The sequence below is a fragment of the Narcine bancroftii genome, chromosome 1 (assembly GCF_036971445.1).
Source record: "Narcine bancroftii isolate sNarBan1 chromosome 1, sNarBan1.hap1, whole genome shotgun sequence".
Taxonomy (NCBI): domain Eukaryota; kingdom Metazoa; phylum Chordata; class Chondrichthyes; order Torpediniformes; family Narcinidae; genus Narcine; species Narcine bancroftii.
Genome location: NC_091469.1, coordinates 115175832 through 115200679, shown reverse-complemented (window position 1 = coordinate 115200679; position 24848 = coordinate 115175832). Strand labels below are relative to the sequence as shown.

Here is a 24848-nt window from a genome sequence, read left to right as displayed (position 1 = left end):
CAAATCCATATATTTTGCACAGTAACATAATCAGTTTGTGAAAACTAAATCTGGAGGAATAATGGTAGCACCACAACCACCTTGGTTCAGCCTTATTGTGTTTATAACATTCAATATAGAATTTTAATATTTTATTAAATAGGAAAGCGTGTACAAGCTGAGATAATATTTGAACGAGGAAAGATACTAATTGAAATTCTTGAGGGAAGAGATCTAATTCGCAGCACAAATTAATAGGCCATGAAGGGAAAGTTTTAATAGTCTAACTAAAATGTAGATTTTTAGTGATTACTGAAATTATAGATATTATTCTATCTCACAAAGAAACACTGAAAACTCAACGTCGACATGAAGTAACAACAAATATGGGGAGGTCACGTGATGGTGGATGACGAGTAGGAGCAGAATCCCAGAAGCTCCTCAGAAGACTAAAGAAAAGATAGAAACAAGTCCAGAGAGAATCCAGCAGAGGAGGAAGGACAAGAAGCCTGCAATGTCACGCAGAGCCCCAGGACATCGGGACCATGTGGAGAGGAGGTTGATGGGGCTACTCAAGGCCACCATGGGAGGAAGTCGAGGGAAGCACACTTACTAAGGAGAGCCGCCCATTGTCGAGTTGGGCGGGCAGTGTGGTGATGGCGACCGTGGGACATCATGGAGGAGAGTGGAGGCAATGGCGGCATTGGTGGTGGCCGCGTCAGCGGAGGCAGCAGTAGCGGAAGCAGGCAGACCAGTGGAGATGTGGGAGAGTGAGGGCTGGCGATAGTGGGTGGGAGCAGCGTTGCAGGTAGTGTCGGGAGATCGACCCAAGAGGACGCCTGTGGACAGCAAGTAAGGAGAAGTGGCGGGCGACAAGAGAAGGTAGTTGAGGAGGAGGCAATGGAGAGGTCGGTGAGCAGTGGTGGGGGGGAGTGATGGCGAGGCAGAGGAGGAGAACGGTGGGAGGATAGGGCCGTTGTCGTGATGGGTGAAGCCCTCTGAGAGAAAAGAGAGACTCACTGGGGAGAGAATCAGGGCCTTGGTAGAAGTGATTGTGAAAGCCTCGGAGGCCAGATTGAAAACTGTATTAAAGGTACTTTTGAAAGAAATGGGAGAAATAAAGAGGGCTTTGGCAGATTTAACTGGGAGGATTGCTGGTATGGAGGATAGAATAGAGAGGGTGGAGGACAGGAAGGAACATTTGGAAGGTCAGAGGGATCCTGGAATAAGGAAAGGGAGGAAATCCTGGAGAAACTAGATATGCTTGAAAATTTCAACAGAAGGAAAAATGTTAAAATTGTGGGATTAAATGAAGGGGAGGAGGGGGATGACCTGATCAACTTTATTAAGGATTGGATCCCCAGGGTTTTGGGTGAGGACAAAGTAGGGGGAATTTGAAGATAGAATGGGCCTGTAGGTCTTTTATCCCCCAAGCCGGGTCTGGGGCAGCAGCCTTGGTCAGTCTTAGTCAAGTTTGAAAATTTCCAGTTTAGGGAAAGGATTTTCTGAGCAGTGACAGAAGGGGTGAGGGGTGGTGGGGGGGGGGGGGGTGGGGGGAAGGGAGAGTGGGGAGATCCAACTGTGTCTAGGGACAGCGAGATTTTTTCTTTTCAGACATTAGTGGGGTGTTACTGAAATGAAAGAAACAGTTTGACGAAGTAAAGGGTCCTGAGAAGCAAAGGGGTGGAATATCGACTACTACATCCAGCGATGGTGAAAGTGCTATTGCCCAGAGGGCAAAAAGTTCTATACAAAGGCAAAGGAAGTGATGAGATTCACCAAATCCCTGGAGGCCACCCAAGAGGAGGGGCAATAAGCCAGAGGAAAGAGCTATTGGCTGGAATGTATGAAGGTCTATGTATTAATGTAAATGAATTTTATTGTTTATTAAATTCATTTTGTTGTTTGAGGATGTATATAGTTGGAGAGCTCAGAGATGATATAGAAGGGGAGGGAGTAAGTTGGGTGTCATGGGCACGCCTCGGTTTGGTAAGGGAATTGGTGCCAAACTGAGTGTTAGTGGAACCTGGAGGGGAATGGGGAGTCTAAGGGGATGGGAGGAGGAGGAAGGATTGAATGGGGGAAGGGGGTGGGGATGTATATTGTTTTTATTTGCCGAAGATGGCTTTTTAAATTAAAAAAAAAGTTTACTTAAATTCTGGGCCGGTGCAGACGTCTGCATGCAAGGTCTGTGGGGGCAAAAGGGATTGAAGATATGGGCCAAAGGAAGATTGGAAGGGGGGGGGGGGGTAAAGATATTAGGAAAACCTGAGGTGATGGATGAGATAATTAAGTTTAGAACCACTGGTTAGACTGACTAAATTCCAAATTTTGTTTGTGAAGATTGTTTTGATGATGGTCAGGAAGTGTATAACGGTTTTGTGGAAGTCCAATTCCCTGCTAAATGCCACACAATAGAATATGGAGATGCTGAGTTGCATTCCCCTGGAGAAAATCACCTACTGAGGAAACATGACACATTCGTTAGAATATGGCAACCTTACTTGCAGGACATTGGTACTTAGATAGATTGATTTTTCCTCCCTTTTAAATTGGGATAAGGTTAAATTATCCCAGTATAGCCAGAGGTGTGATTACCGAAATAGGACTTCGCTCAGATGACGCACCTGTCATTTTCTTTTCAGGTCCATAGTTTTCTTTTTCTTTTAGTGTTTTCTTTGAATGGTGTTGCCATTGTGATTTCTTTTCATTACAGGTCTTGATAGGGGTCATATGCCCCATGATGAGTGGGATCGAGATATGTGTTTGGAATTTATTCACTCTGTAGGGTGGGTGGGTGTTGGGACTAATACGGACTTTAGGTATGTATATGTACATGAATAGCTCCCTGTTCTGTGAAAACTAAAATAAAATATTTTAAAAAGTAATGACAAATATGGTGATATTTCTCATTGGCTATTGGAAATAAAGATAACTCCTGTTTTCTACAGAAAAGTTCTTAAAATAACCCTTATTTAATATCCTAAATATAAATCTTGCTTGTGAAAAGATCACCATTTTTCCATTCATGTTTTCTGCCTTGCATGGATTTTTAGTCAAATAAGAAAACACTTCAGTGTTGGGCAAAGAGGTAGAGTTCATAGAAGGTGGAATGATCTTCCTGCTCTTGTCTCTACTGCTGTAGAGCTGCTGTTATCCAGATGTATTTTAACTCCATATTTCTTTTATTTTTCCTCCACACATCATGAAGCAAAAATGAATGTGACTCACTTAGTTTGGGGTGTCCTGTTGCCCACATAGTCTGGTATACTGTTTAGGATTGGGTAATCCAGACAAAGTTTCAAGTTAAATTCACAAGAATGCTGGATGTTTTGAAGCTTTTATCTATTTTATTGTTCTTCTATGTTTGAATGAATTGTTTGGTGTCCAAGATTTTCTCTCCCTTCACTGAATCCTTTGAAGTCTCCTTCAATGGATTCTTACCACCCTATTGCTTTCCAAGACAGTGACTGATGGTGTACTGTAATCATAAAGTTGTTCTGATGTTGATGCCAAGTAAGAAATCAAAGTAACCTGCTCTTTGCATTGCTTTGGTTAAAAAAAATCAATTTAATTAATTTTGTTTTGGTGGGAAAATTTCATTTCGGTGGCATGGTCGATGAAGCGGTTTAGTGCAACGCCTTTACAGTGCCAGCGATCAGGACCAGGCCAGGGTTCGGATCCCACACGGTCTGAAAGGAGTTTATACTTTTTCCCCATGTCTGCATGGGTTTTTTTTGGGAGCTCCAGTTTCCTCCCACCGTTCAAAAATGTATTATCGGGGGTGTAGGTTAATTGGGGGTAAATTGGGTGGCATGGATGTGGGCTGAACTGGCCTGTTACTGTGATGTATGTCTCAATAAATTTAAAAAAAAGTCTTATTACTGACTGTTCATGACCATCAAGGGGAAAAGTGATTAATCCTGTAATATTCCATTTGTGCAGCATTATTTTACCGTAAATTTTGGCCATGAAGGACATAAACCTTTGGAGCTCCGGATTGAGGAAGAGGCTGACTGTGAAACTTGGGTGGATGCAATTCAACAGGCCAGGTACACTCTTGTATTTAGATGCATGATTTTATAATGTGCCTTCAGAGTGACAGCATCCTAGGTTTAAAGTCTCATAAATAAGTCATTTCAAGTATTTTGAGGTGGCAATTCACTAATGAGCAAAACAGGGAGCATTATTTGGGTGAAAAACAAATGGGTGATTTAATTTTTTAGGAACATTCTGAAGGAACAGAAGGAATTATTTTGGCAGAAAATTCACAAGGCAGATGTTAGTTTCAAAATGATCAGTTTCTATTGGCTGAGTGAAGTGAATGGGGACAAGGAAACAGAGGTGCAGAAGTAAGGGAGTGCAATATGAACTAACTGTAATAAAAGTTCACTGAAAGATTTGTTTGAGAATTTAGAGGACAGGATTCTGAAGCTCCTTGCCCCACAGAGGAAACTAAAGGAACTCAAAAAAATTAGGGATGATTTAAATACGAGTTGTATATGCACATATAATTTTTTTAAAATTAATTTAAATTTGCAAACAAATGACAAAGGTTTAAAATGGCAAAAGCAGAGAGTAGCATTTCAGTAGGTAGGAGTCAGAGATAGTGATATGAACGGCAAACGTTCTCTCTCTGTTCAATAAATAACCTGATGTAGGCAAAAATGCTTACAATGGAGCATGGGAATTGTGCTGGCAGACTGCATCATGGTGTGGTATGGAGCCACCAATACCTCGGAGTGGGAAGCCCTGTAAAACAGTGGTTCTCAACCTTTTTCTTTCCACTCACATACCACTGTAAGTGGTATGTAAGTAATCCCTATGCCATGGTGCTCTATGATTAGTAAGGGATTGCTTTGTGGTATGTGAGTGAGGAAAAAAGGTTGAGAATCCCTGCTTTAGACCCAATTATTACTGAAATATTTTGCTTGAGAAAAATTGTCATTGACCCATTTCCTTTGGAGTTATGAAACCATGCACACAATGAGTCAATTAGGTATGACTAAAACAGTGGTTTTCAACCTTTTTCTTTCCACCCACATACCACCTTAAGCAATCCTTTACTAAAAGTGATATGTCACAGAGCACCTATGGCATACCACTTAAAGTGGAATGTCGCAGAGCACTTATGGCATACCACTTAAAGTGGTATGTCACAGACCACCTACGGCATACCACTTAAAGTGGTATGTCACAGATTCTTTCTTCTTTGGCTTGGCTTCGCGGACGAAGATTTATGGAGGGGGTAAAAGTCCACGTCAGCTGCAGGCTCGTTTGTGGCTGACAAGTCCGATGCGGGACAGGCAGATACGGTTGCAGCGGCTGCAGGGGAAAATTGGCATACCACTTAAAATGATATGGGAGTGGAAAGAAAAGGTTTGAGAACCACTGCTGTAAAAGATAGTGGACACAGCCCAGTACATCACAGGCAAAACTCTCCCCACTGTCAAGAAAATCTACATGGAATGCTGCCTTCGGAGAGCAGCAGCAGCAATCATCAAGGATCTATACCATCAAGAACATGTTCTGTTCTCGCACCTGCCATCAGGAAAGCAGTAGAGGTGCCACAAGATTCGTACCACCAGGTTCAGGAATAGTCGTTACCCCTCCACCATCAGACTCCTCAACAATAAACTAAGAGATTTATTTAAGGACTCTTACTTGGCACATTTTCTGTATTGCACAGTTTGTTTACATTTCTCTCTTTTGTATACATATCTTGTACAGTTTTTTTTTTGCAGAATCAGAATTTATGGTCATGAACAAGTCGGGAAATTAGTTGTTTTGTGATGGAATCACAGTGCAAACATTCATATAATCCACCTTGTAAAAATAAATCAAAATAGTGCACAAAAAGTTAAAGTAAGGCTGTATCTTTTGTTCATTGATCATTCAAGAATCTGATGGCAGCGGGGATGAAGCTGTCCTTGTGCCCCTGAGTGCTATTTTAATGCTCCGGTACCTTTTTTCTCGTGGTAGCAGAGTGAAGAGGGCATGGGGATCTTTGAGGATAGAGACTGCTCTTTTAATACACAGCCTCATGTAGATGTCCTCGATGGAATGAAGTCTGGTGCCTGTGATGTTGCAGGCCAAGTTAACAACCCTCTGGAGTTTACTCTTGTCCTGAGGGTTGGTGCCTCCATACCAGACACAGATGCAACCAGCCAGAATCTCTCCGTGGTACACCTATGAAAGTTTTCGAGAGTCTTCAGTGACATACCAAATCTCCTTAAACACCTCACAAAGCCTTCTTTGTGATTGCATCAACATGGAAGCTCCAGTCAGATTCTCGGAATTTGAAGTTCTTGACCCTCTCCACTACGGAGTCCTCGATGAGGACTGGGTTGTGTTCTTCTGACTCCTTCCTGAAGTTCACAATCAAATGGAGAAGGGCTTGAATATTAAAGATCAAAGATGTTGTATTTTATGGGCACACCTCATTCTCAGAACTAATTCATTCTGCATGTGCATTATGAAATTCCTAATTATTCCTAATTCTGAATAAATGTCAGAAAAAGCAAATTTTATATTAAGTTTATTTTGGTGATATTGGATAAAGGAGGAATGATAGGAAACTTTTTATTCTTTGTGAAACACTGTGCCACAGAAACATAGGTTTTTGAGCCAAATAGTTTTTCATCGGTATAGTATAGTGTTAATTTTTGGTTCCTCGTGTTATCCTGACCTGCAGCCTGTGTTTGAGGAGGAGTTTCATTGGTAAAATGATCCAGACAGAAACTTGCTGACTGAAAATGTATGGCCTTTTCTTGTAATTTTGATCTCTGTTCATTAGAAACATTTTATTTGCATCAATCCCGATAGACTGAGCAGCAGGGAAAGACCCAAAGTTTCCACTGAGGGACTATATTCCACTGCTGAATGTTTCCACACACCACAATCTTCACACATCCACCTGTCGCAGCTGATCCCAGAAACAGCTGAACCCTGTGATCTTCAGTCTGTCATGCTCATTACAATCTGCAAATGTAAAGTAGCAAGTAGCTTGGACCTGTAGCACCATGAGTGTTGTGTTGGGCGTGGGTGGCATGGTTAACATAGCAGTTAGCATGACGCAATTACAATCCTAGTGACTGAGGTTCGAATCTGGCACTGTCTGGAGGAGATTTTAAGTTCTCCCTGTGTCTGCGTGGGTTTCCTCCCACCCTTCAAAACATGCCAGGTTGTAGGTCGGTTGGGTGTAATTGAGTAGCATGGGCTTGTGGTGCGAATGGGCCTGTTACCATACTGTATGTCTAAACTAAAAATTTAATATAGATTTTAGCATCTAAAGAGTTCACTTGTGATTTGTCAGGGGGATATAACAGTGTTCAATTGTGCAAGAGAATATGGGGTAGTATAGGAGTGGGGTTGGGGGGCGGGTAGGGGGGAGGATGGGTCAATCATGGTGGAAAATATTAACATAAATTTTTGAATGTTAAATGCAAGAGATATGGGAACTTGGGAGAGGACAGAGGAACTCAAACAGAAGTTTAGCTGTGATATTATTGAATGATGGCGTAGAAGTGGGGCTAAACGGCTGACTATTTCTTAGGTACATGTTCTTAGCTCTGATTATCCGAAATGGTCAGGACCAAGCCTTTGTCGGATAAATGTTTTTCTCCCATAGAATTGATCATTCTTTAAAAAAAAACAGCCCAGAAGCTACATCAAATCACTTGCAACAAGGAAGGGCTTTTAAAGCATTAAAATAATGTTTAATTCTTACCAAAAAAAAATGCTGGCTGCTGCCGATCACCTACACCTCCAAACAAGATCTCACTGCTGCTTGGAGCCTGGCAACCCCACTGCTGCTGGAAGGCCGCTCTCTTTGATGACGTGGGGACAAGGGATTCTTCCAACCACTTGTGGCTGGGAGACAATGGGACGCAATTTGAAAGGGAGAGTTGGAGAGAAAAGTCAATAGGGGAAGGTAAAGAAGAAATGGAAACAGAGAGGGGAGGAATTACCTGAAACGAGGACAATCGTTGATTTAATTTCATGTTGGGTGAATTTTTTTTCAATCTGAGGTCATTTTGGCTCTGAAAAAATTTTGGATAAATGAGGATTTCTGATTTGTTTCGGATACCTTCATTTATCCAAATTTTATAAATTTTTCGGATAAATGAGGATTTTAGAGAATCCCATTTTGGATAGTTGGAGTTGTAGTGTAGTTAGTAAAGTTTCCATTCTTTCTCTACTAAAGAAGAATTATGTGTGAATTTATAATAGTAGTATGGTGCAGCACAGAGCAGGTATTTTGACCCATCATTTCAATTTAAGCAGTTCACTCTTAACCCCTTCTTCCTTGCAAATTTTTACTGTTTATTTATCCAAGTCTTGTTTGACTACAATAGGAGCAGCCTCTACAACACCTGCAGACTAGCATTTCAGACACCAACCACACCCTGTGTAAAACAAATTTTTTTCTTCATGCCACTATTATTCACTTCCCCTTTATTTTTAATCTGTGGTCTATTGACCGCGACCTCTCCACCAATGATAACAACCTTTCATTGTTACTCTCTCCAAGCCCCGAAGTTAATAGAAGTTGTGTAATTCTAAATCTCCCCTTGTCCTCTTCATTTAAAAAAAAACTCAGCCTTAGCCTGCCTAATTTATCCTGTAGCTACTGTGTAGTCTAGCATCCCAGGAAACCTACTCAAAGCTTTTTGGACCCTGTCTCATGCCTCCACACCTCCAATAATGGGCCATCCAGAAATGAAGATAATACTCTAGTTGTAGTTCCACCACCATTTTAGAAAGATTCGCCAAGGTTCGCTGTTTTGAGACTTTTTTTTGCTCATTACTTTTTCAATCACCCATCAGACTTTAAATTTTCATTGGACTTTAATTTGTAAATTAATACAGCAATGCTTTTTTTTTAAAATACATGCAGGCATTTTGATCCATCACATATTTTAAAATTTCATTCATTCAGTGCAGTTCTTGACAATTCCCACCGTAAATTATTGCAATCATTGGTTTGGTTCATGTGTTGACAAAATAATATGGGATCATAGAATAGAGTTTAGAAGAAAAATCTGCACTTACAAAGGCCAGACAGTAATAAAGCTTCTTGTAGTTTTCTCAAAGACAGCTGGACTCATGCTAAATTGTATCATTTAATTATTGACTTTGGTTGTAAACTAGAAGGTCTAATATTGCAAGGTTCTTTAAAGATATGTGGGAGGAAATAACATTGCATTCACTCAATGTTTTACATATATGTTTGCATTTATCTTGTGTGAACAACAGCTAGTCAGGCAACACCCATGGAGAGAAATGATTGGTCAACATTTCAGGTTGGGCCCGTTTTTCAGGACTAAATTGGGAAGGGGAGGCAGTAAATGTAAAAACTGAGAGGGGAGAGGTCAAAGTTAACAGGAAACTGGACAAATGAAGTTGTAAAGGTGGAGAGTCAGGAAGGGGAAGAGACCTCAAAGGAAGGGGGAGAAGGATAAATGGAAACCATTGGAACCAGATCAAGTTGGTGGTTAACTAAAAATGGAAAATTAATTTTTCTACAATTTTTCTATTTCTATAGTTCCTTGTCCCTTCCTTGCAGACCTTCTTAAATTACCTTAAGACTATAAAATATAGGAGTAGAAGTAGGCCATTTGGTCTGTCGAGTTTGCTCCACCATTCCATCATGAGCTGCTCCTTCCTCCCACTCAGTCCACCCCCCTGCCTTCTCCCTCTAACTTTTGATACTCTGACTATTCAATCTCTGCCTTAAACACACTCAACGACTTGATCTCCACAGCTACCCATGACAGCAAATTCCAAAGAAATTCCACCAGATCTTTGTTTGAAATAGGCTCTTTTAAATCCTAAAGTTGTGCCCTCTTGTCCTAGACTCCCCTACCATGGAAAGCAACCTTGCCACATCAACTCTGTCTAGATCTTTTGGGATTTGAAATGCTTCAATGAGGTCCCTACTCATTCTTCTGAACTCCAAGGAGTATAGTCCAAGACCCATCAAACATTCCAGAAATTACTCTTGTTAGTCTTTTCTGAACCTTCTCCAATGCCTGTATATCTTTTTTTTTAAAATAAGGAGGCCACAATTGTACCCTGTACTCCAAATGAGGCCTCACCAATGCCTTATAAAGCCTCAATACCACATCCCTTCTCTTGTAACTTATTCCTCCAAATATGTATGCCAACATTTCATTTGCTTTCTTCACCATCGACTCAACCTGGAAAGGAATGTTTAGGGTATCCTAATGCTACATTCTAAATGTAGTATTATGTGACAATAATGGAAACTTTGCGAGGTTTCCCAAGTCCCTTTGCATCTCCGAATTTTGAATTTTCTCCCCATCTAAATAAGTTTGCTCTTTTATTCCTTCTGCCAAAGTTCACGACCATACACTTTCCAATATTGTATTTCATTTCCCACTTTTTGAAAATATTTTATTTTGATTTTTTTTTTATAGACTTTAAAGTAATTCCAACAATCAATACAATCTTTTTCAACATTCATGGAATGTACAAGTCTGTGTTTCATCCCCCCAACTCCTACCTTCCCCCCACCCCAAACATATAACCAGACTGATTATACAAATAAATACAAGTGGGGTTCAGATCCCCTACTGAAATGTTAAAAAAAAGAAACAAATAACACAAGTGAGGAATAAAAGGAAAACTAAAAATACAAAACTAAAATAAAACAAACTAAAAAAGGCAAAAAAGAAAACATTCATGTCACCTGTGCCATGTTCCATTTCCTTAAACCCTTCTTTCCCTACTGGGGCAGGTTTTTATAATATTCATATTTCATGGGGAAGGGGAGCTAGTCAATCTACATCCCAATGTATTTCAGATATGGTAACCACACTTTAATGAATGTGTCAATTTTCCCCCTTAGAATGTAAGTGATTTTCTCCAAGAGAATGCAACTCTGCATTTCCATATTCCACTGTGTGTATTTAGTTGGGAGTTGGACTTCCACATAACCGTTAAACACTTCTTGCCTACCGCCAAGGTGACCTTCGCAAACTGAATTTGATATTTGGACAGTCTAAAACTCACGCTTCAAATATCTTCCAGAACTCTGGATCTTGTGGAAAATCCACTTCTGTAATTTTTAAAAAAATGTCCCCCAGTTCTTCCCAGAAAGGTACATAGCCAGGTGGAATGGACAAAGGTTCCAATCTCACACCACACCTATAGCACATTTCTGAAATTTCAGTCTTTGATTATTGTAATTTTTGTGGTGTGAGGTACAGATGGTGCATAAACTTGTATTGCACCAACCTGTATCTGGCATTAATAACCCCAGTCTCACTGTCTAGACTCTGGTCTTGCCACCACTCTTTGTAATGATAGAGATCATGGTTGCAATAAAACTGGCAATGTTTGTTCAGACTTGGCTGTCAGCAGGGGGCTGACACACAGTATGCAGATCTATAATGGAGGCTTGCAGCCTCATGGCATGCTTCATGTGCTGTTTATATCAACTTTAAAATAAAGAACCTTTTCCTTCATCCATGTGTTGTCTAAGAACTCACACATATGAATACAAGATGAAACACTCTTCGTTGATGGTTGTGCCTAAATCTGACTCCTATCTCTCCCTTGACCTGTGTAAGCCTGGCTTTGGGCCTTCACTTTGGAATATGTAATACATTCGAGAAATAAATTTGCACACATTACCTTGTCGAATTACAATCTCTCTTGTCGAATTAGAGTCTCCACATTACTAGACCTAGGCAGGTTCATAGAAGGTCTTCTTAACCCATTCTCCTAATTTATTCAAGCCCTTTTGCAGCCTCTCCATTTCCTCCTCACTACCTGCCCCTCTGTCTATCTTTGTATCTTCTGCACACTTAGCCACTAAGCCATTTATTCCACAGTCCAAGTAATTAACATAGGTTAAAAAAACACTGACCCCTGCAATACACTACTGGTATCCTGCAGCCAACCAGAATAGGATCTCTTTATTCCCACTCATTGTTACCTGCAAATCAGCCAATGCTCTACATGCTAGTAGCTCTCCTGTAATTCCATGGGCTCTCAATTTGTGAAGTAGCCTCGTGTGCGGCACCTTGTCAAAGGCCTTCTGAAAGTCCAAATATACAACATCTCCTTTGTCAGAACACAGCATTAGCTGGGGCAGTTAGTAGAATGCTATTACAGTTCAAATCCTCCAAATGCTTGTAGATTAGCGGCGGCGTACAATATGAAAGTGTCCTGTGTGGCTTTTCCATCAATTTTTCCATTGTTTACAATTGTTCTTCCTGTGTACATGAACCCCAAGCTCCGTCCTTTCCTCCTCGTAAGTCGATATCCCACATCACTTTGTTTATTACCATTTTACATCTTTTCAAATATGTTACCCATCACTTCTCAGGCTAATTGCCACTTTTCTGCCCAACCAACCATCCAAACAGCATCTTCCTATCATCTAAAGCAGTGGTTTTCAAACTTTCCACTCACATACTGAAGTTATCCCTGTGCCATAGGTGCTCTGTGATTAGTGCGGGATTGCTTAAGGTGGTATGTGAATGAGGGGGGGGGAAAGGCTGAGAATCCCTGCTCTAGACCCAATTGTTACTGAAATATTTTGCTTGAGAAAAATGGTCATTGGCCCATTTTGTTTGGAGTTATGAAACCATGCACATAGCGAGTCAATTAGGTACGATTAAAACAGTGGTTTTCAAATTTTTTCTTTCCGCTCACCTACCATCTTAAGTAATCCCTTACCAATCATAGAGCACCTCTGGCACAGGGAATACTTAAAGTGGAAAGACAAAGTCTGAAAACCAATTGGTCTAAAGTTTATTCGTTACAGTCAAATGCATGTTCAGCATTTATATGTAATTATTTTGTATCTCCCACAGATAGATCTTTATCATTAAAATGTATCAGGAAGTGTAAAGGACTGAATAGTGCTACCCATCAACCATTACCCGTTGTTTCCTGTCAATGAGTCAGTTTTGAATCCTGTGGAGTATGATAAATTGTCCAGCATGCCATTGGAACCCTCCCCAAAACTTGCCTGTAGACTGCATAAAACATACCAGCCCCTTCAACTCTCCTTACTACCACTTAAAGAGATTCATTCCAGATTGTCAGATATCTTTTTTGCCTTTTTTAGTTTGTCAGATATCTTGTCAGATTGTCAAATCTCTGCTGACCGAGTCTGATTGATAGGTAATTTTCCAGATGAAAGTAAACACCGTCCCAATAATGATTATAGGTATATTGTCATTTGCTTTGTTCAATGTACATATGCAATGAAATTCAAACTTGCTGCTGCTGAACAAGGACTTTGTGGGGGGAGGGGGTGAAAACTAGAACAGTGTATTTACTTGAATTAAAAGAGACAATAATTACAAAAAAAAGACAAATACAGTCAAACCCCTGTTATCCAGAATTCAAGCCACCAGCAACTGGCAAAATAAAAGTGGAAAATAGAGGTAAAAAAAAGTTTAAAACGGACACTGTTAGTTCACCAATCACACAGCACACAATCTTGAGCAACTGGAAATTTCACTTACCCTGCATTTAGAAATCCCCATAGGAGCCGGATATCAGGGGTTTTACTGTAATAAATATTCACAATTAATTGAATTTTTACATTATTTTCAAATTAATTATGGTCACTTTTTCTTCCCCTGAAGTTGGACTCCTGTAATTACTTCACTCTTTTCTCCTTTTTAAGACAACAGTACAGCTTCTGATACTAAATGCTTAGTTATGGATGACGAATATTTGTAATTGTAGTCAACGCTATTTCTTTTATTGCTTGTACAGCATGGGATATATTTTATCATGGCTGCTTGACCTATCAATTTTTGAAGATGCTAAACTCTTTGATTCCTCTTTTATGTTATTATCCTGTTGTGCGCAAGCCCACCCTGCTGTCCAACATGACACCCACATCATGATGTCACCCCTCCATACATGTATATATCTCTGTATGTCAGTAGCCATGTTAGTTTGATGGTATTATTAGAATGAGAAAGCATCACATCTCCAAGACCTAATTGTGTAAGTGCATATACAACAGTGGCGGTGAGGAACAAAACAAAACCTACATGTGCTCCATCCACCAACTGGGGGAAGGAAGCAAAAGGATAAAGGTAAAACGTGACTACCTGAAGAGTTCCCGCCAAAAGATCAAAGTGAAAGCGTGCCAAGGTGGCGGAGGGGAAGGTCGGAGAATTCAACGAAGTAGATGAAAGTCAGGGTAATTATGTAGAATTGTTTAATCACTACTGCATAGCTCATAATATTAATGGAGCCCTGGTAAACTGAAAATGTGCCCTATTCCTCAGTATAATGGACAGCAAAGCATTTGATCTCCTTAAAACTTTACTGTCCCCAGAGGACCCAGGGATGAAGACATACAATGAGTTATACACAACACTGGGGTACCACTTAAGCTCCAGACCACCAGTTATGGCTGAAAGGCAATGATTCTATGAAAGGAAACAATTGCCAGGGGAGGCAGTAAGTGAATACCTGGCAGCATTGCATAAACTGTTCAAGCACTGTCCCTTCAAGCAGTTTCTGACCCAAGATTGTGATGGGGTCAAGCCAAGCAAAGCAAAAAATTTTGGTAAGAGATGATGAAGTAACTCTCGAGATCACTTATAGAACTGCCTGCAGCTTAGAAATGGCAGACAAAAATTTGAATGTGGGCCAACAAAACCTTCTGGTCGGGAAGTTTTCCAGCCAACAGGGCTTCCATTGTGGGAAATACAAACATCACCAAGAAAACTGTTTTTTCAAAAATTCCAAATGCCATCTCTGCAATAAATAAGGGCATATCAAAGCGAGATGTCCAATTAAAGAAGCAGTAAAACTCAGCTGGGCTCAAAATGCTGATAACCACCCAGCCGAGGTCAGAACACTAGCAGGGAGAGAGAACTACCCTGACAGCTACCCTGACAACAGCTCTGAAGAGGACAAAACAACAGCTGCAGTCTTGCATATCCGAAAGATAAAATAAACACAGCAATTTACATTCAACTGAAAATAACCAGAGAACCTCTGAAAATGGAACTTAACACAGGAGCTGCAGTGTCTCTAATGCCATCATATTTAAAGCAACGCTTACTACTACATTTTCCAGTGAAAACAACTGAAGTTACACTGAGATCTGTTACTGGAGATAAAATCAAAGTGGAGATACTTGGGATTTACAATCGACAAGGAGGGGATATGAATGGATCTGGCAGCCACGGAAGCCATTTGAAAATCTGCATACCTAACCAACAAGTCGGAATTACAGTCCTTTCTAGGGCTTACAAATCACTATCGGAAACATATCCCTAACATGTCCACATTATGCAGTCCCCTAAACCGCTTACTTAAGAAAGATCAAAAATAGTACTGGAATATGGAAACTAAAAACACAATCGATCAACTAAAAGAAATATTAACTTCAACAAATGAGGTTCTGATCCACTACGACCCAAACAAGGAAATGACTCTAGTCGTCGATGTTTCACCAGGAGGACTGGGAGCAGTATTGTCCCAAATCACAGAGAAGGATGAGCATCCAGTGGCATATACTTCGCAGACATTAACTACAATCAAACGCAATTACCAATACCTCTATGGAAGAACTTTCACCCTAATCACTGACAACAAATCTCTAAGTTTGATTCTGGGCCCCCACAAAGGGATACCAATCTTAGCTGCAGCCAGAATTCAAAGAAGTGCCATGCTACTAGCCACATAAATCTATGAGGTAAAACATAAACTGGAACATTCAAGAGCCATGCGGATGCCTTATCACGCTTACCACTACCGGAAACTGAAAAAAAGAAATTATTAAATGGGCAGCAGAAGCATCCACTATCAGTCAAGAACTACTGCAACAACTGCCCATTACAGCCTAGATGATTGGCAAAGAAACCCAAAAGGAGGCAACGTTAAGCAAAGTCTTGTACTTCGCCCTTAATGGATGGCCAGAATCTGAGGTCATACCAGAAGACCTGAAAGCTTATTTCACATGCCGCCATGAACTGTCAGTTGAAGAAGGATGTTTACTTTGGGGTACCCCTACAATAATCCTGGCTGAATGGCAAACCACCATATTATCAGAGCTGCATCACAACCATCCAGGAATAGTATGAATAAAAGTACCGGCCCGAACATTTGGGAAAAGTGAAAGAAGGGCGGAGATGGGTAGACCAGTAACTGTGACAAGCAGCCCAGCATGTAGAACCCCAGAGGCCAGCAAAGGCCAGCTGTCGCAGTTGACCTGAATATCAGTGGGTCCCACCCAGTACAGCCCAGAGCAAATACCGGCTCAGCATGCCACGCCAATGTGATCCAAGAGAGAAAGAAGACCACCCAAGCGCTTTAAGGTCTATGTTCCATAATTATTATTATTAAGTTCTTTTCCGTATTATAATCACTCATTATATGTACTTTAATTCACACTATTTAGTCATGGGCCCGATGTAGTAATGGTAGTTACAGGGGGCCCATTCAATATTTATTGCACGAGGGGGAAGAGTGTTGTGTATAAGCCTGCCCTGCTGTACATCATGATGCCCATTTGATGATGTCACCCCTCCAATATCTCTGTATGTCAGTAGCCATGTTAGTCTGATGGTATTAAAGATTTGGAAAGCACCACATCTCCAAGTCCTAATTGTGTCAGTGCACACACGACATATCCCATTCAATATTTCAGTGTCTGATATATTTTATGAGGATAGTGGCAAAAAGGTGCTATCATTTCTCAAGTTAGCTCTTGCTATTTGGAAACTTGTAAAACTTTTTTAGGTTTTATTTCTCTTTATTTATTTATAACCTCTCTTTGCTTTCCTAATTTCCCTTTTACTTACACTCCCACACATGTTATTCTCTTGGCTTTCTGCTGCATTAAACTCCTAGTGTCTCTCAGGCATTTTTTTCAAACTGTGTTGGCAACTTGTCATCCAAGGCTCTGCAATTTGTAAATCCCAACCTGTTTTGTGACCACATTCACCTTGAACCCCTCAGATCGCTTTAAGTTGCACTGGCAGGCTTTCCCTTCAAATTGTCATTTCTGGTCAACATTTGCTAATCATTTTTTTTCCGCTGTGAAATTGGCTTTTCTCTTTACATCTGTTTTTTTCTTTGTCACATTGTCTTAGAAATAGACATCGAACTGAAACATAACAATGATCACTACCGTAAAAATTGTTTCAATGTTCCTTCCATCTGCCCAGCTTCATTTCCAAAAGCTTAATCTAGAATTGAAGCATTTACCACGCAATCTCCACGCTTGAGAAACAAACAAACCTGTAGATGTTGGAAATCTGAAATAAAATGAGAAAATGTTGGAATCTCCAGTAAATCGGGGCCATGCACTGTGATATAGGATAGGAACATGGAGTAGGTTTATCGAGGTGGGCACAACATCATGGCTGAAGAGTCCATACTATGCTTCAGTTTTCTGCGCTCCATCAACAACTCACAGAAATGCTGATGTTTATGCATGTTTTGGTTTTAATTTCAACCCCGTTTCTTGTTAGGTTTGTTTTGCACAGGCTAAAAAAATTCTGTAAATGCATTTTAGGAATTTAGTGCTCACTATACCTTTAACCCAGACCATCCCAGTCATTCTCCCCACTATCTCTACCCAGTGATTTTCTAATTGTTAGAAATTTGCCTGCAGCCTGATATTTCTGATGCTGATACGCATGTATCTTTTTCCTAATGGGAGTAGCTGGAAGATACTGCATGAGGGTTGGTAGGGGCCCTCACTGATCTTGCCAGCCCTCTTTAGACAATGATCCTGGTTAATCACATCGATGGTGGGGGATGGAGACCCAGTGATCCTTTCTGCCACTCTTATGGACCTGTGCATTTGCCTCTGATCTGATGCTCTACAGCAACTGTGCCACACTGTCTTGTAGCCAGCCAGGACGATCTTGATAGATCACCTGTAGAAAGTTAACAGGATGGTGGCTGATAGCCTTGCCCGTTTTTGTGTTGTCAAGAAGGGCGTCTTCCTGACAAATGAGGAGATATTATATGTCCGGGATAGGTCACTTCTCAAGTGGAGTTTAATGTTCTTAAAAGCAAAATACAACTGAACTATTCCTCAGAGACTTCAGAGAGGAAAGAGAGATCAGAGATTAAACTGATTTTCTTGCCTAACAGTCCTGAATAACAGATTGAAATTTTTTTATATATCAGTTGCAGTAACAATATCTCGAATTGCCTCATTAAAGATGATGTTTCAGTAAATTCCAGGTGATTGAAGTCTGAGATGGAGCATGACCTGGATTCACAAGTTGTGGCGACTTTTGCCTGTGTTTCCGAGAGAGAGAGCCTTTACTCTCATTATCCCATAATTTAGACGTGAGAGTGCTGCTTGTAATTCTTGCACCTTCTTCAGGCAGACATATCTCTCATAATGTGCGTTGTATTTTAGAATTCATCCCCTATAATAGAACCACACAGAGAAGCTCAAGCCTTTTGAGGATGTAGAATGTCAGGATGTCACTGGCTTGTTTCTCTCATTTTGGATTGTAAAGGCTGTGTCATTGACTGAATTCCATTTTCATTTGGTTGAATATGAGCAATGCTCTCTGATCATTATAAAACTAATTGGCTTCAAGCAGCTGTACAAGAAATTGCCTTATTTCTCCAGCAAATGATGTAAACTCTATGTACTATTCAATTTAAAAAAAAATAGGACAGCTTTGGTCAGTTTCAAGGCAAGAGCTTTCTGCTGGGAATTGGTGTGAGTGAGGGGAATGTTGGGAATGCAAATCTCATTTGCGAGAAGAGGGGTCAAATTTCAGATTGATTGTCAAGTATATGCATGCCATCACATACAACCCAAAGATTCTTTTTCCCGCAGGTGAGACAGAATCTCCACTTATTGGTAGTTCAAAAAAAAGTACACGTGTAAACAAATTTTTTTTAAAAAGTAAACAATCTGTGCAAAACAGAGAGGAAAAAAAATCAGTAAAGTGCAAAAGTAAGAATCCTTAAATGAGTCCCTGATTGCGTTTGTCATTGAGGAGTCTGATAGTGGAGGGGTAGCAGCTGTTCCTGAACCTGGTGGTGTGAGTCTTGTGGAACACATTCCTCTTTCCTGATGACAACAGTGAGAAGATAGCGTGTGCTAGGTGGCATGTATCCTTAATGATTGTTGCTGCTCTCCAAAGGCAGCGTTCCCTGTTGATGCTCTCAATGGTGGGGAGGGATTTTGCCTGTGATGTCCTGGGCCGTGCCCACAACCTTTTGCTATACACTCAAGGCTATTGGTGTTCCCATTACCAAACCATGATGCAGCTGGTCAGCACACTTTCCACCACACATCTGTAGAAATTTGTCAGGGTTCCCGATATCATACCAAATCTCCGCAAACTCATGAGTTGGGATTTGTGCAGTGAGATCTCAGGTCAGCGAATGAAATGTACTGACTGAGGTGGCTGTTGGGTGGTGAAAGGGTGGATGGCATATCTGTACGTGAGCTGGGGACCAGTGGAGGTTGCTACCAGGGTCAAGAATGGATGTGGGGGAACTGAAGGGAGGCTTGGGTAATGTGATACAATTTGAGCCACAGAATATTTGAGACAATTAGCTGTAACATAATAAAATGTGATTTGCCAATCGCAATGTGGTAAATAAGAAGATATTCTATATTCTTTCCATTTCTGGATACATGTCAGAATCTAAATTGTAGGGAAAAATGGACTAAAAATCATGTAGTGCAAAGATTTTTGTGCACCATGCAATAGAATTGTATACAAAATGCTCAATATGATTGGGAATGGTCTATGGGCAAGCCTCTCTACAAAATGTGTCCAATTCAATTTTTATACACACAGTGATGGGTGCATGGAATGCATTGCTGGGAGTGTGGTGGAGACTGCTAGCAATACTTGGTTATGGGTGTGAGGTTGGAAAGGATTAGATAATTTGCAGAGAAGGGCCTGCATTATGATGTAATGCCCTATCTTCAATTTCAGGCCTTAGTGATTTTTCTTACTGCAGCCAGTCTATTCACACAGTTTGCTGCTCCAGACCTCCAACCTGCAATTTTTAAAGCTGGTTTGCATACTTCCAGATCAGCCTTGTAACACTGTGTGAAACAAGCTCTACAACACTGAAGTTAAATTAATTTGCTGCTGCCTCAGGGTGCCATGAAATCTTCCATCAAATTTGCATCATTCTGATATCAGTTTTAATGCCCCTGGATAATAAATTTTTTCCAAAGATATATCTAAATTAATAATTAATAATGCTGCAGCAGCGCTACCGAGTAAAGAGACGTCCACACTGCGTGAGGTTGAACCAAAGAATGATTTTATTGGTTTGAATTCGCCTTGTCTCTGTGCTGGCCTGCCCATTTCCAGTGACCTACTCTCCGGCCGGCTTCCGGAAGTTAAGTCATCACGTCGCAATGTCGCTTCGGCCAGAGGGCCGCTACGCGGAAGTGGAGGGCTCCTTAGCCTGCGCATGGTACCAGGCATGGGCTCTTTCTCAGCAGTAAAGGGGAGCCCACGCCATCTTGGACCGGCAACGTGTTGCAGCAATTCAGCCCGTTTACTTGCGCGGTCACTCAGCCTGCTACAACACCCCCCTAGAATTGCCACCATTCTCTGAGCAGTCTGACTTACAGTCTCAGGGTGGTCTACCTATGTGGTTGGCTTGGGTGTCCGGGACCGGCAGATCGGAGTCCAGGTGTGTAACTTTGAGGTGGTCAACTGTGGTCGTCCACCCACGTGCTCTCTCAGCCTCTGCAGGATGTCTAACGTGCAAGTCTGTGGGCCAGGAAGTTGAAATGTAGGTCCTCTGGAATGGAGAGTGGAGCACCGTACACCATCTCTGCAGAAGATGCTGGCAGGTCCTCCTTCGGTGCAGTACCCACGGGAGCTCGTCCATCCAGTTCAGCCTGGTCAGTCGGGCTTTCAACATGGCCTTCAGATTGTGGTGGAACCGTTCGACCAGTCCATTTTCTTGGTGATGGTAGGCCGTTGTATGGTGGACCTGGCTGCTGCAAAATTTCACCAGGTTGGTCCAGAGGGAGGAGGTGAACTGCGCTCCTTGGTCCGATGTGATGGGGGTCGGGACTCCAAAACGTGCAACCCAGGTGGTGAGGAAAGCCTGGGGGCACGTTTCTGTGTTGCATGCAGCCATGGGTATTGCCTCTGGCCAGAGGGCAAATCTGTTGATGGTCGTGAACAGGTACATCATACCTTGGCTCACTGGGAGGGGACCGTCGATGTCGATATGGATATGTTTGAACCTGAGTTGCACTGGCTCGAAGGTATGTAGGGGGGCTTTGTGTGCCAGTACACCTTGGCACGCTGGCACAGTAGCAGGTTCGAGCCCACAGGGTAACATCTCAGTGGAGCCCATGCCACACTAACTTGTCCAAGAGCAGGTGGACCATGGACCTCAGAGGGGTGTGATAAGCCAGGTCGTGGGTAGGATCGGCCTTGGGGACCCGGTGGAGATGTCGCTCAGCAGGGTCGGTTCTCCTGGTGCAGGACAGAGATCTCTGATCTTCAGGCTGGTGATGGCCGTCCGGTATGCCTGGATGTCTGCGACCTCCCTCTGGTCCTTGGCAAGCTAGGCGACATCAAACCTTCTGCAGGTTGCAGCAACAGTGACCTGGGACAGCTATTACATTGACCTTGCCGGCAACATGGTAGATATCTTTGGCTAATTCCAATATGTATGAGAGGTGCCATTGTTGTCTTGCTGACCACGGGTCTGAGACCTTGCTCAGTGCGTAGGTCAATGGTTTGTGGTCTGTATAGGCAATGAACGCTCTCCTCTCTATCATGTAGTGGAAGTGCCATATCGTCAGGTACAAGCCCAGCAGTTCGCAGTCAAACGCGCTGTATTTGAGCTCTGGTGTTCAGAGGTGCTTACTGAAAAAGGCGAGGGGTCACCAGTGCTAGTTGACCCATTGCTCTAGCACCGCGCCCACTGCTCTGTCTGAAGTGTCCCTTTTATGAGGGCTGGGAGGCTGGGACCTGGGTGTTCCAGTACCATGCCTTCACCAGTGCTGATTTGGTTGTGTGGAAAGCCTCCATGGCCTCCGGTGTCCATTGCAGCGTCTTGTCGCCGAGTTTGATGAGACCGAACGGGCTGCATGATGATAGCCGCTCCCGGGAGGAAACGATGGTAGAAGTTGACCATCCCCAGGAACTCCTGTAGTCCTTTGGTTATGCTTGGTTTCGGGAAGTTCTGGATGGCCTCCACCTTGTTGGGTAGTGGCGTGGTGCCCTCTGGGGTGATGCAATACCCCAGGAAGTCTATTGTTTGCAGGCCGAACTGGCACTTGGCTGGGTTCACTGTGAGCCCGAAGGGCTGTGATGGTGCACTTCCACTGGAAAAGAGTCTGCAACATGGATGGTGACCAGGCAGGTCCCATAGCTGGGAATGGAGGACCCGTTGGCTGTTTGCAGGGGAAAGCCTTTGGTGTTGTGTCTTACCTCAAAGTACATGGGCGCGGGATAAGGTTAATCTCTAATCCCATATGACGAGGAAGTCCCTCCTGGTCTTCTGGTCTCTGAGGTAGAGTAGGCCTTTCTGGGGTATGAGCACGGTTGGGGGGGGGGGTGCACCGCCGGGTGTTCCTGCCCCATCGGCAGTGATAGAAACAGAACTCGCTGTTCTTCTCAATTCGCCCTTCAAGTTGCTGCTGTGCTGTAGCTACCACTGGTGTTTCTGGTGGACTGGCTGGGGTGGCAGTGCTTATTGCGTAGGCTGGCTGCAATTGGAGGGAGCTCTGCTGTGGCGTGCAGAACAGCCTGTCTGCCTACTTGGCCACAAGGAATGGGGCACTGAAATCCATGTCCAAAACTGCTGAGGTTACGTGTACTGGTAGTTTTGAGAGGAATAGGGCCTCGAACAGGAAACAGTCTGGTGCCCATCTGCCAGGGCCACCATCTCGTGCATTAGCTTGGAGGGATTTCTATTGCCAAGGCCCTGAACGTTGAGGATTCTGATGACGCAATCGTGCCAGCTGAGCTCCGAGGTGTTGAGGAGGAAACGTAGGAACTGCTCGTATTTGTGCTCCATTGGTGTATTTTCTATAAAGGAGCTACTTTGGCACCTTTGGTGGTGTCCAGGGCGCTGACAACATGTTCAAACTTAGGACACCAATTCCCCTGGAACTGTTGCTCAGCCAGCTATAGGCAGGTGCTGGGCTGGCTTGCCCAGAACAGCAGGAGATGTATGTCCACTGTGCTGGTCGCGGACACTGCGACTGTGGATTCAGCCAGTTGCTGCATTCTCGTGTGATCAATGCTGGTTCCAAAATGCTGGACCTGTCAGGGTGACCACTGTAGTGACTACTGCGGCAGCGCTACCAAGTAAAGAGATGTCCACACAGCATGAAGGTGAACCAAAGAATTTTTTTACTGGTTTGAAGTTGCCGTGTCTCCGAGCTGGCCCGCTCACTTCCGGTGACGTTCCTGCTGGCTTCCGGAAGTTATGTCACCATCGAATTGGAGGGCTCCTAAACCCGCATGTGGCGCTAGGTGCGGGATCCTTCTTGGCAGTGAAGGGGAGCCCGTGCCATCTTGGACCGGCTGCATGTTGCTCGGCCTGCTACACACCGTCCATTCTCCAGTACTTCATCTGTGAGTGATGCAAATATCTCTGCCAGGGTCCTAGAAATTTCTTGGCTCTCAGTTTTGCTCTCAGAGAGGGAGGGAGTGAAACAGAGAGGAGAGACACAGAAATCAGTTCCAGAGTGACAAGCTGGCAAACTTTGGAAGGCTGCCCAGTCAAAAGAGAAGACTGCCATTCTGAAAGGTGACCTGAAAGAAAGAGGATCATCTGGAGAACCCTGAAGGGGGCAAGTTTCATCAGTAAGACTGATTGAGAAGGAATCAGTTGTGGATGTCCTGGAAAAGGAATCTCTGAAAACCAGCAAGAACTCTCCTGAGTGGTAACCATTTGCCTGTTAAGCACAAAGACTGGTGAACTTTGTTAATGCTAACTTCTGTGCACAGTACAAGAATTGCCTGCAACCAGTGAGATTGGACTGTGATCCAAAGAAATTTTCTAATCTTAAATATACATTACATACACCTCACTTAGTATTAGAGGGGGGTTTAGGTAGGTTAAGTAAGTTAAAGTTTAATTCTATTTTCTTGTTCAATTATAAGTAAAAACTACTTTTGTTTAAGTAACCCTGTGTTGTGGTGCCTATCTATTGCTGCCCAGAGGACTCCGTAACAACACTTATTTCAAAAGGTTTGTTACCTGAAAAAAAAATTGGGGATTATATAAATAACTTCAAGTTGGACACAAAGATAATTTTAGATTTGCTGTATCACATAGGAAGTTGGTTAAATAGTAAATGAACTTTTATTGAGTTTAGCATATTTGATGCTGACACATTGCATTAGTTCAACTGATCTAAAAATGTTTGGTCACTGATTTTCATTTGTACTCACCATTTGATGCCTCTTGTGTCACTGTCCGACAATAGTCGGCCAGCATTGATGGATTCCAGTGGCCCTGATACCGCTTTTCCATGGTTGCAATGTCCTGGTAAAATCTTTCACCATGTTCATCACTGACTGCACCAAGATCAGCAGGGAAGAAGTCAAAGTGTGAATGCAGAAAATGAATTTCAATGACATGTTGCATTCATTGTTTTGTATGCTTGAAGTCACCTTAAAATATGACAGGATATCACAAAAATAAGTTATATCTTATAAAGGTACATGATAGGAAAATTTTAAGGTGACTTTTGTAATAAGCAGCCCAAAATTGATAAAACACTCCCAAAAGTGTTCAGGAAACAGAATCTTTATTGTCCAGTATATTTACTTCTTACTTGAATGAGTTCTTGTCTAAATAGTCTAACATTGGCTTTTTCAATTCCAAGTCACATTTAGATATTTCCTTTCAAAGATGTAAACCTC

General features: G+C 42.3%; 1 protein-coding gene across 2 annotated transcripts in view; it reads left to right on the top strand.

Moving 5' to 3' along the window:
- The window catches only part of rasgrf2b (Ras protein-specific guanine nucleotide-releasing factor 2b), a 243633-nt gene that overhangs the window by 27233 nt on the left and 191552 nt on the right, over positions 1–24848 (top strand). For both annotated transcript variants that reach the window (XM_069936440.1, XM_069936436.1), the window contains exon 2: positions 3925–4031. In XM_069936440.1, coding sequence (XP_069792541.1) covers positions 3925–4031 — 107 coding nt within the window. The remainder of the gene's footprint in view (positions 1–3924; positions 4032–24848) is intronic.